We start from the raw sequence: 11,877 nt of genomic DNA, 5'->3' as shown, positions 1-11,877 counted from the left end.
GGGGTCACGAAAGGTGTCCCCTGGGCTCCCCTTTCTCCCCCCAACCCCGGGCGCCACACGCCGCATCTCTTACGTTCACAGTGACATTCTCCCAGGACAAAGGTGGGACAAGTGGCTGGCAGGAACCCCAGCCCGGTGCCTGCCAGCAGAGCACCGCCTCGGCGGATAGCGAGCACGGCGCATCCAGCCGCCAGCTCTGCGAAGGTAGCAGCTGAAGCTGGGCGGCACGCCAGAGGTTCCGGTGTGCGCGGGGGTCTGCAGGGAGAGGGTGCGGGTCACCGTGAGCCACGCACCCACCGACCCCGGCCTCCGGCCTGTTCACTCACCATCTTTGAAGGGGCAGATGCTTGTCCTGACGGAGTCGGGCTCCAGGGGCCACACCTGAAAAGGAAACAGGGCTCGGCTCAGGTCAGCTCAACCTAGCCAACCCTGCATGAGTATGTGCCAGGCCCTCTGCTAAGCACTGGGGACGCATTCATTCAGCCGGTATTTCACAAGGGTCTCCTCGCCTTTTACAAAGCCCTAGAGAGGCACACATATATTCTTCCAGCAAACACTATTCCGAACACTGGCAACATCTTATCTTGACAAATTTTTAATAAGTGCCCACTATGCGTCTTAGCAGTATGGTAGGAACAGGGGACATTTGGTAATTAATTTCAATTCATTCCACAGTCATTTTGTGAGCACCTACTATGTGCTGTTTCAGACACTAAAGACATATTCACTTAATCTTTCAATAGACCTTTTTTGTTTATTTTTTGCTTCTTTGTTCGCTTGATCCCAACCCTTGACCTTGGTATTACAAGGTTGAGCTCTAACCAAATGATCTAACTAGCCCCCCTCGATAGACTTTTTTTTTTTTTTTTGTCCTTTTTGAGACCAGCCACACCGCGCTCAGCCAGTGAGCACACCGGCCATCCCTATATAGGATCAGAACCCGCGGTGGGAGCGCTGCTGCGCTCCCAGCGCCACACTCACCTGAGTGTGCCACGGGCTCGGCCCCCTCGATAGACTTTTTAAGAGCACCTATTATGTGATTAGCCCTGTGTTAAGCACTCTAGATAATTTAACTTATTCATCAAACCTTTCATTATTTATTTATTTTTTTGGTGGCTGGCCGGTACAGAGATCTGAACCCTTGACCTTGGTGTTATACAGCCACTCTCTAACCAACTGAGCTAACCAACCAGCCCAAACCTTTATTTAAGAGCACCTACTATGTAGCAGGCATTGTGCTTCATCTCAGGGACATTTATTTTTTTATTTTATTTTTAAATTTTTTTTGAAAAGATGACCAGTAAGGGGATCTTAACCCTTGACTTGGTGTTGTTAGCAACACTCTCTTCCAAGTGAGCTAACCGGCCATTCCTATATAGGGATCCGAACCTGTGGCCTTGGTGTTATCAGCACCACACTTTCCCAAATGAGCTACAGGCTGGCCCTCAAGGACATTTAAATCACAGCAAATATTTCATGAACATCTGCTATGTATTCTATTGCTGTACTAGGCAGTAGAGATTCATTCACTCATTCAGCAATTAGCACCCACTGTATGCCAGACACTGTGCAAGGCTCTGGCAAAGTCATTACACTTGAATTATATATGATTTACTTGCCTTCAAGAAAGTCATAAACTTAGGGCCAGCCAGTGGCTCACTCGGGAGAGTGTGCTGGTGATAATACTAAGGCCACGGGTTTGGACCCTATATAGGGATGGCTGGTTGGCTCACTGGCTGAGCGTGGTGCTGACCACACCAAGCCAAGGGTTAAAATCCCCTTACCGGTCATCTTTTGAAAAAAAAAAAAAAGAAACAAACTCACAGTTATAGTAAGGATAAAAACATATATATAAATTAGTAAATCAATCACTTTTCAGAAATATTTATTGAGCATCTGTTGTGTGCAAGAAGAAATTAGATGTCCAAATAAGAAAGGAAGTGGTAAATGGACAAGGAAGGACAGAAGTACAAGGGGACCTGGAGCTAGGAGAGGCCAGGTGGTTAGGGAAAAGCTTTGAGAAAGAGATAACATATGAACTGGGAGGATTTGGTTGTATGGAAAAGGGGTGAGGGCATTTCAGGTAGTAGAAATGGCCTGAGCAAAGGCAGAGAGGTGGGTGTATCTTGATTAGTAGCTCTGTTGGATGTAACAAAGTCCCATGAAGGGAAATCGTGGGGAAAATATAGTGAAAAACGTGCAGCTGGGGGCAGACTATGGAGCCCAGAATGCCAAGGAGGTGGGGCTGGAGGTTACTGAAACAGTCTAAAGGAGAGATGATAGAGACCCAAACTGGACTGAAATGGAGAGGAGGGGGAAAGAGAATGAGAGACATTAGTGTCAGAGGTAAAATGAATGAGACTTGATGACCAATTAAATGTACAATAAGAGGGAGAGGAAAGAGCCAACATGTTTTAGCTTGGATGTGGCACACTTCCCTATAACAGCCCTATGAGGCTGGAACTATTATTATTCCCATTTTATAGATAGTAAACGGGCTCAGACAAGTAAAGTGACTTGCCCAAGGTCACACAGCTAAAAAATGGCAAGATCCAGGATTCAAACCAATCTGAGTCCACAGCACATGCTCTGCCCTCCAGGGGAGAACAGAGAGGGAATTGGAGGAGTAGAGGAAGTCTTCAAGGAAGAGGTGACATCTACATGGGGCTATGAAGCATAAGTAGGAGTCCTGTGGATGGAAGATCAGGAAGAGGTAGAAGGCACAGGACAGCAAAGGTCAAGAGAGGGCCAGCCACCACAGGGAGCCATGGGCTCTACCTCAAAGAGGAGTGTGGATGGTGGTGAGACCAGGAAGGTGGGGACCGCCTCCCTCTTAATCTCCCCAATTCCCTGGCACCCAGTTGGACTCTGCACCTACCTGAATACAGAGGCAGGGAACTAGGTCTGTGAAGTTCAAGGTAATAGTCTGTGGCCCAGTCTGTGGAACAAGCAGAAAGAGGGAAGTTGGAGAAGACAAGGAAAAGGTAGAAAGGGAGAGCAAAGTCGAGGACCTGAGGCAGGCAGAAGTTCCCCCACCAATGTCCCCTGGCTTTGGGTATGTCCTCTTCCAAGATCCCCTTTTTTTTCTTTTTTTTCTTTTTTTTTTTTAAAGATGACCGGTAAGGGGATCTTAACCCTTGACTTGGTGTTGTCATCACCACGCTCAGCCAGTGAGCTAACCGGCCATCCCTATATGGGATCCGAACCCGGGGCCTTGGTGTTATCAGCACCTCACTCTACCGAGTGAGCCATGGGCCGGCCCCCAAGATCCCCTTTGATAATGCATGCGCACCCTCAGCATAGGCATTAGCCTCAAGTGAGAATGGACTTGGGGAGAGGGAGTCCTCACCAGGTTTTTGTGCCACCAGGGTTTTGGGGGGCCCTGGACCTGATTCCAGTACAGGGAAAGGCCAAAGTGCTGTTCCTCAGAGACATCCAGAACCAAGCGCACATTGTCACCATCTGCAGACATGTTGAGCCAGGGCAGGGCTGGTGGGAGAAGTAGAGAGAAAGAGGACAGCTTAGACTTCCTTCACCTCTTCTGCACACTCAAGCCTGGGCCAGACCCACCAAATGACCCTTTGTTGTTTCCTTAAAAATCCTTAGACTGGGGGCCGGCCTGTGGCTCACTCGGGAGAGTGCGGTGCTGATAACACCAAGGCCCCGGGTTCGGATCCCATATAGGGATGGCCGGTTCGCTCACTGGCTGAGCGTGGTGCTGACAACACCAAGTCAAGGGTTAAGATCCCCTTACCGGTCATCTTTAAAAAAAAAAAAAATCCTTAGACTGGGGGCCGGCCTGTGGCTCACTCGGGAGAGTGCGGTGCTGATAACACCAAGGCCCCGGGTTCGGATCCCATATAGGGATGGCCGGTTCGCTCACTGGCTGAGCGTGGTGCTGACAACACCAAGTCAAGGGTTAAGATCCCCTTACCGGTCATCTTTAAAAAAAAAAAAAATCCTTAGACTGGGGGCCGGCCTGTGGCTCACTCGGGAGAGTGCGGTGCTGATAACACCAAGGCCCCGGGTTCGGATCCCATATAGGGATGGCCGGTTCGCTCACTGGCTGAGCGTGGTGCTGACAACACCAAGTCAAGGGTTAAGATCCCCTTACCGGTCATCTTTAAAAAAAAAAAAAATCCTTAGACTGGGGGCCGGCCTGTGGCTCACTCGGGAGAGTGCGGTGCTGATAACACCAAGGCCCCGGGTTCGGATCCCATATAGGGATGGCCGGTTCGCTCACTGGCTGAGCGTGGTGCTGACAACACCAAGTCAAGGGTTAAGATCCCCTTACCGGTCATCTTTAAAAAAAAAAAAAATCCTTAGACTGGGGGCCGGCCTGTGGCTCACTCGGGAGAGTGTGGTGCTGATAACACCAAGGCCACGGGTTCAGATCCCTATATAGGGATGGCCGGGTAACTCACTGGGTGAGTGTGGTGCTGACTTCACCAAGCCAAGGGTTAAGATCCCTTTACCGGTCATTTTTTAAAAATAAAAATAAAAAATAAATAAAACAAATCTTTCTCCTCTGGTCAGAACCCTCTGATGGCCCCCATATTACTCCCAGTAAAAGCTAGAGTCCCTACATTAACCTGCAAGGCCCTACCAAATCTGGCCATTGTGACCTCTCTAACCTAATCTCCTAGTACTAGTGTCCTTAATTACTCTGCTGCAGACAACATTGGTCACCTTACTATTATTTAAACACACCCAACACACCCCTGCCCCAGGCCCTTTGCACTGCCTATTTCCTCTATTCTCGGATACTCACATGGCTCCTCCCTCACTTCCTTCAGGTCCTGGCTCACCAGTGAGGCCATCCCTGACTGCTGCAACTCTCAACCTTCCTATTCCCCTTCCCCAGATTTTCTCCATAGCTTTCGTCACCACTTCACTTACTGTATGCTTCACATCTCCATGTGTTTATTGTATCCTTCCTGAACCCCACCCAAGCCTCAACTCCCAGCTCCATGAAGGCAGGGATTTTTGTCAGTTTTGTTTATTGATTTATCGCCAATGTCTAGGGCTGTACCTGGTACAGAGTATTTGTTCAATAAATATCTGTTGAATAAGTAAAGCAATGTGGTTTTTATTTTTGTTTTTTTTTAAAGATGACCGGTAAGAGGATCTTAACCCTTGACTTGGTGTTGTCAGCACCACGCTCTCCCAAGTGAGCCACGGGCTGGCCCTAAGCAATGTTTACTGAATAAATGAAGAAATGGAATGCATGATGTATATCTGTGTTTTCAAAACTCTGGTGCTGAGTAGTCTTTCATAGATTGCCAAGAAAGCAGGCCGAGTTTATGTTTAAAGAACCCAAAAGAAAATGAGGTTGAAAAAATTTAATAGTTCAAAAAAAAATCAGTGTTTATATCTTTTTTTTTTTTTTTCTTTTTAAAAGATGACCACTTGGGGCCGGCCCGTGGCTCACTCTGAAGAGTGCGGTGCTGATAACACCAAGGCCCCGGGTTCGGATCCCATATAGGGATGGCCGGTTCGCTCACTGGCTGAGCGTGGTGCTGACAACACCAAGTCAAGGGTTAAGATCCCCTTACCGGTCATCTTTTTTTTCTCACTCTCCTGAGTGAGCCACTGCCAGCCCCACAGTGTTTATATATTGATCTTGGTGCTAATTATGCAAGTATATACATATGTAAAAACTAACACAACTGGGGCTGGCCTGTTAGCTCAGTTGGTTGGAGCGTAGTGCTGATAACACCAAGGTCCAGGGTTCAATCCCTTTACTGGCCAGCTGACCAAAAATGTCCAAAAATTAAACAATTGAACTGGACATTAAAATTAATGCACTTTATACACTTTTCTGTGTATGTTATTCACAACAAAAAAGAAAATACAAAACAAAGAATGAACAAAACAGAAAAAATAAGAACCTTGATTTTCTTAGCCGATTTTAAAATTTAATATTTTAAAAATTTTGCTGTGTAGAAGGGGGCACCAAAAACTTGACAATGCCTTGGTCTGCTAGAAGTTCCTGGTTACTAATAGATATTTATTATAAGGAGTGAGAGATTCATCTCTATATTCCCAGTGTCTGGCACAGAGTAGCAGCTACTGCACTTCATGTGCTATGGATGGATGGAAGAATGAATGAATGTGTTCTATGAGCTTCCAGGTTGTGTCAGCCCAGATCTGAAGCTGGTTCCAAGGGTCCCTCACACTCCAGACCTTGCCCTCCCTCTTCCCAGCCCACTGACCCTAGCCCCTACCCCAGCAGCTCTGGATGCTGTCCCGGACTTCGAGCCCCCTGCAGTCTGAGGAGAGATCACAGAAAAGCCTCCAGTGGGGCTGGAGGCCAAGGAAAGAAGAGGGGAAATCCAACCGGGGGCGAGGGGGCACTGGGGAGGAATCCCTGTCCCCAAATACCACCCACATCTATCCAGTGCACAAAGCCCCTTCTCCAATGGCTGGAAAGCCATGTCACCTTGGGAGAAGAGGCCCAAGGGACTGACTCTCAGGAGTATGTAAGCTCAGACCCCTGCCTGAGAGTTAACAGGACAAGGAAGAGGGTGAATGCAGGAGGGAAGTGGCGAGAGGGGACAGACACTAGGGAGGCCAGGACTTAGGGGCCCTGAGGCTCTAGGGCCACTCACCAGGCAGCTGCTGTGTGATGTTGAGTTCCTTCTGGTACCTGGGCTGCGTGTAGGACCAGATTCGCACCTCACTGCCCAGAGCAGCCTCGAAGCAGTCGTATACTACAGAGCCCTGTGAGAAGAGCGGTGGGGCAAGGTGGTGCCGGAAGGCTCAGAATCCAGGCCAAGGGCTGTGGGCTTCTCTGCGTGGACCACTCTGTGCACCACCCTTCTTCCGCAACCAATGAGTGTATTTTTACTACCATTAAAATTTCCTTCAAGGGTCCTCCATTCTAAAGTAAACATCCTCAGGAAGGGTGTCAGCAGGGCAGGAATAGGCCCCAGCTTTTTGAGCCCTTGCCCCTACCTCTGCTGTCCTGGATCACCTGGCCAAATCTAAGGGGATAAGACACCCCAACACAAATGTGGAACACCCCTCCCTACAGAAATGGTTTTTAGGGCCGGCCTGTGGCTCACTCGGGAGAGTGTGGTGCTGATAACACCAAGGCCATGGGTTCGGATCCTATATAGGGATGGCCGGTTCGCTCACTGGCTGAGCGTGGTGCTGACAACACCAAGCTAAGGGTTGAGATCCCCTTACCGGTCATTTTTAAAAAAAAAAAAAAAAAAAAAAAAAAAAAGAAATGGTTTTTACTCCCAGTGCCTCAGTGGTCCTCACGATTGCCTTGTAGGGTGAGCCAAGCAGATGTTCTCCTAGTTTACAATTTTCCAGATAAGAGAATATTGGCTGTGGGCTGGTGGCTGGAGGAGAAGTCAAGGGTTGAGTGATTTGACTCCAACTACATGTGGCCTCCTGAGGCAGGGAGAAGCCCCAATAGCCTGCACCATGGTGAATACCAAGTATGATAGGAAGAACACTAGTCCAAGAGTCCAGAGAAGTGAATTCAGCCCACAGACTGCTCCTCTCCAAGCCTCAACTTTCTCTATCTGAAAAATGAGGGAAAACTATTGCCTAGTTCATGGGGTAGTTTTGAGGATTGTAAAAGAAAGGAAAAATTAAATTTATTGAGACCCTTTGGCACTGGGCATTACACCAGGTGTTTTACAGGTATCAACTTATTTAGTTCTCAGAACAGCCAAATGAGGTAGGACTATTCTTTTTTTTTTTTTTTTTTTTTAGGTGGTCAAAAAACTTTAACAGACATTTCACAAAGGAAGTTACACAAATAGCCAATGACAAACCAGCCAGCCATCCCCCCAAAAAAGATGCAAATAGCCAATGAGCATGTGAAAAAGCACTCAATTTCATCAGTCATCAAGGATGTATGATTAAAACTATGATGATAAACCACTACTACATAGTAGGATGGTTAAAATTTAAAATGACAACACCAAGTGTTAATAAAGATAGGAAGTAACTGGAATTCTCATACACAGCTGATAGGAGTGGAGAGAATTATATTAAGTGAAACAAGTCAGGCACAGAAAGAGAAATACCACACATTCTCACTTATTGGTGGGGGATAAAAATAAATAAATAAATTCATACATACACAAAAGAAAAAAAAACGGAGGGGAGAAGAAGACATAACAATTACAATTCCTTGAAGTTGATATGACAAGCAAACAGTAAGGACATTGTTGGGTGGGGGGGGGAGAGGGAGGAGGGAGGGAGGTTTCGGTAATGGGCCACAATAATCAACCACATTGTATATCGACAAAATAAAATTAAAAAAAAAAAAAAGAAGAGTAGAACCACCCCAGAAAATTGCTTGGTGGTTTCTCACAAAGTCAAACATATGAGGTAGGACTATTTTTGTCCCCATTTTACAGACAGAAAAACTGAAGCATAAAGAGCTGAAAGGGGCTGGCCCGTGGCTAACTAGGGAGAGTGTGGTGCTGATAACACCAAGGCCCCGGGTTCAGATCCCGTATAGGGATGGCCAGTTAGCTCACTGGGTGAGCATGGTGCTGACAACACCAAGTCAAGGGTTAAGATCCCCTTACCAGTCACCTTTTTGAAAAAAAAAAAGAGCTGAAAGGACTTGCCCACAGCTCTTATCAGAATCAGGACTTAGATAATGCATGTGAAAGTGTTTCATAGATTTCATATTTAGAAGGTGGTTATTTATTACTGTTATTATTATTTCGCATACCACAGACTGGCCAGGCTGCACAAGGGTAGCAGGCACTTGGACCTCCAGCAGGATGCAGCGGGTGCTAGGGTAGGCCTGGAAGGAGAGCACGACTTGGGCCTGGAGAGAGACTGTGAGCAACAGTCTGGTCAGGCCCAGGGGCATGGGCAAGGCCCTGGGGAGGGGCAGTTGGGCCAGCCGGTTTCTCCTCACCATTCCTAGGCTCCTCAAGCTCTGGGTCAGCTGCTCCTCCAAACTTTTCCTCATCTTCAGGCTCTTTCCAGTGCCCTGGAAGGACATGAAGCAAGCCTCAGGTCAGGCCTGCTGCTCTGGGCTGGCTTTGGGCTTGGCTTCCTTCTAGAAAGGCCAGGGCTGGGAAGCAGCAGCAAGGCCTGGAGAGATCAAGCTGGTCTGGGTGGTCCTTCAGCCACATCCTCCAAGAGAACACTGAGGATGCCCAGCAGATTCCCCAGTCCTCTTGCCCCCAGACATGCTTGCATGTGGATATGCAGAGTCACAGGATGCCTCACTCACCATGCACAGCCAAGTGGACAGCCACACGCACACAGAGGTCACAGTCTGTCTCCTGGTGGCACCTCAGCACCAGCTCTGTCTGCAGGCGTGTAGGGACCAGTATGGGGCCTACAGTGGACACGATACTCCCAGGCAGGCAGAGCATGTCACCTTCTGTGTGTGAAGGGTAGGGTGGGAGCTGTTCAGAACCCAGAGTTAGGTGTCACCTTACGCTCCCAGAGGGCCAGGGAGCTTGGCTTTTCCTGGGCCAAGGGTGGGTGGGGAGGGCATGGGACTGGGACAGCTCCCCTTGCTTCCACCAACCTTGGAAGTTGTTTTCTCTCTACAAGTAGGGATACTCACCCCAGAGGTGGCAGGAGAGGTCCTGGGAAGGAAGGCAAGAAGAGTCAAAGTTTATGCCCTCAAATCTAAGCACCCTTCACTTCCTGACCTCCTGCCCACCTCTTTCTGGGGCTCCCCATTCCAACCCCTTCCCAGAAGAAGACAGTCCCGTCTCTTGCCCCTTCACCCCCCCCGCCCCCCCCGCCCCCCCACAATCACCAGACAGACCAGCTGGGGCGGTTCTGACTGTGGCAGCAGTGACAGAAGCCAGGCTATGGCTTTGATGAGCCACAGACTGAACCCTGAGCTTTCCCCAATCTTCCCAGGGCCCTAGACTCACCCGAGAGCAGTGGACAGTGTCCTGAAGCCCCATAAGCCTCTCTAGAGAGAGGACCACAGGGCTTCGGCCCAGTGCCAAGGACAGCAAGAACCACGGCACAGGCATCTTCCAGGTGCCAGCAGCACCCAGGCCTGAGGCCCTGTCCTGCCCCCCCAAGGGGGGGGCAGACACTCCACCCCTGCCCCCACTCAGCCCCGGGTCTGTGGATGGCAGGGGCCAGAATTCCTAGGCAGCCTCCGGGGTCCCAGCGCTGGATAGCTTGCTCACTCCCTCTCCTGGGAGTCCTGACTCCCGTCCCAGTTCCAGCCGGAGTGCTTTCGTTTTGGCTCCCAGCAGGCAGCTGGCTGTTCCCGCCCCCACCCTATCCCTCCCACAAATACCAGGCCTAGGAGCCAGCAGACTCGGACTGGGGTGGTGGCCTCACCTCCTCCTTCTTGCCTCTCCTCCTCCTCCTCTGCTGACACCTGGCTGGGAGGGGCCCCTGGAGAAGGCTCTGGCCTGAGTAAGGGAGTTCTTACCCTGGGAGTCCCTAAGGAGGAAGGCTCCGACTAAGTGCATCCCAGGGACTGGGCAATCCGGGGGCATTTCTGCTTCCATGGGACCCTTAGACACAGACCCTGGGATCCTGGGACCCACTGGGTCCCCTCTTACTGGGCACCCAAGATCCCTTCACATACTTCTCTGGGCCTCAGTGACCCTTTGTGGGACAGGAGCTCTCAGACAGGGCCAAAAGGCACCAGAAAGTGGGCTTCTCACCATTGCCTGGCCTAGGCTCAAGTGTGGTTTGAGGGGGAAGGAACCCAGGTCCCAGAGCCCAGCAGACTGGGGTCCCATTTGTGCTGTTGCTGTGGGCTGATTGTGTGACAATGGACACAATACTTAAATTTGAATCTCTGTGTTTTCCTTTCTCCTCTCGGAAGAATCACAGCGAGGGTCAAGGAGATTGCAGGGTCCTCCTTTGCTTTTCAGAGGCATATGCTTGTGAGAATGTGAGGGATGCAGCTTCGGGTATGGACATGCAGGATTTGGGCCCACAAACTGCTGTGTAACAACCCCCAAACCCCAGGCAGCGTAGTGCTGACCCTCCCCCCAACTCACAGCCACACTAGAGAAGCACATTGTTCGCCTTTATTCATCTGTCTGGATCTTGGTCTCCTGCTCCTCCTCTGTCCTGGCCACCCAGCGCCAAAGGCTCTTTTCCTGGGTCCTGAGTCCTCCCTCCCTACCCCTCTGGGCAGGGCCTGGGTCTGGGAAAGGGAGATCCCTGGCTCCCAGGGGGGGTTTCTCCCAATGCCCCTGGAACCACCCTCCTTCAGGATTGACATAGCTCCACTCTTGCCCCAACCTCCCCAGCCTGGGCTGGAGAATGTGCAGACTGCTCTCTTTCTGGAGTTTCTTGGAGAAAGGAAGTGGGAAGAAGATCGCCCTTCCTCCATCAGAACGCGGCGGGGGGTGAGGGGGGCGGTTAGAGGGGCTCGCAATAAGGAATAACTCTCTTTCTAGAGATCCTGAGAAGCAGGGTAAGCATAAAGAGTAGGCCGGACATGCGTGGGCACTGAGCTGGGACTCCCGGGCTGGGAGGCAGGGAATAAGGCTTTTAGGCCAGTAGTCCTAGGCGGGCATCGTAACGATTCCAGGGTAGGAAGAAGGCCCCTGCGCTCTGAGGCGTAGACATCCGGGACTGCAGTGCAGCTCTGCTCAGCCTTGGTCTGCAAGTTTGGCGGCCTCGAGTTCAAGCCGGCGGCACAGCTCCAGGCGGACCCGCATGCACGACCGAGTCCCGAGGCAGCCCCAGTGAGTGGCTTTGGTGGAAGGCCGCGCGTCCAGAGCCCGCAGCAGGCGCGGCAGGTCGCGCAGGAGGCGGTAGCGCGGCAGGGCGCGCAGCGGCTGGGGGATGTCGCCCTTGGCGCAGAGGCGACTGAAGTAGGCCAGCAGCAGCAGCGGGCGGGGGGCAGCGCGGAGCAGGGCGCGCGCGGGAACGGCGCAGGGGTCGGGG

General features: G+C 50.7%; 2 protein-coding genes across 3 annotated transcripts in view; both read right to left on the bottom strand.

Moving 5' to 3' along the window:
* Positions 1-10,057, bottom strand: part of IL17RC (interleukin 17 receptor C) — a 20,950-nt gene extending 10,893 nt beyond the window's left edge. Inside the window, exons 1-11 of one of the 2 annotated variants that reach the window (XM_008577488.1) lie at positions 9,882-10,057; positions 9,563-9,584; positions 9,221-9,373; positions 8,900-8,974; positions 8,708-8,817; positions 6,612-6,723; positions 6,228-6,272; positions 3,350-3,489; positions 2,879-2,938; positions 327-381; positions 74-255 (exon numbers count right to left, since the gene is read on the bottom strand). In XM_008577488.1, coding sequence (XP_008575710.1) covers positions 74-255; positions 327-381; positions 2,879-2,938; positions 3,350-3,489; positions 6,228-6,272; positions 6,612-6,723; positions 8,708-8,817; positions 8,900-8,974; positions 9,221-9,373; positions 9,563-9,584; positions 9,882-9,986 — 1,059 coding nt within the window. In that variant the 5' untranslated portion in view covers positions 9,987-10,057. The remainder of the gene's footprint in view (positions 1-73; positions 256-326; positions 382-2,878; positions 2,939-3,349; positions 3,490-6,227; positions 6,273-6,611; positions 6,724-8,707; positions 8,818-8,899; positions 8,975-9,220; positions 9,374-9,562; positions 9,585-9,881) is intronic. The other variant, XM_008577489.1, reaches the window with a different exon arrangement.
* A 951-nt stretch (positions 10,058-11,008) lies between these two features.
* IL17RE (interleukin 17 receptor E) overlaps positions 11,009-11,877 on the bottom strand; it is a 12,936-nt gene continuing 12,067 nt past the window's right edge. Inside the window, exon 17 of the mRNA XM_008577496.1 lies at positions 11,009-11,876. Coding sequence (XP_008575718.1) covers positions 11,580-11,876 — 297 coding nt within the window. The 3' untranslated portion in view covers positions 11,009-11,579. The remainder of the gene's footprint in view (position 11,877) is intronic.

The sequence above is a fragment of the Galeopterus variegatus genome, unplaced genomic scaffold (assembly GCF_000696425.1).
Source record: "Galeopterus variegatus unplaced genomic scaffold, G_variegatus-3.0.2 Scaffold1520, whole genome shotgun sequence".
NCBI lineage: Eukaryota > Metazoa > Chordata > Mammalia > Dermoptera > Cynocephalidae > Galeopterus > Galeopterus variegatus.
Note: the sequence above shows the minus strand (reverse complement) of the source record. Positions and strands in the feature narration are given on the sequence as shown.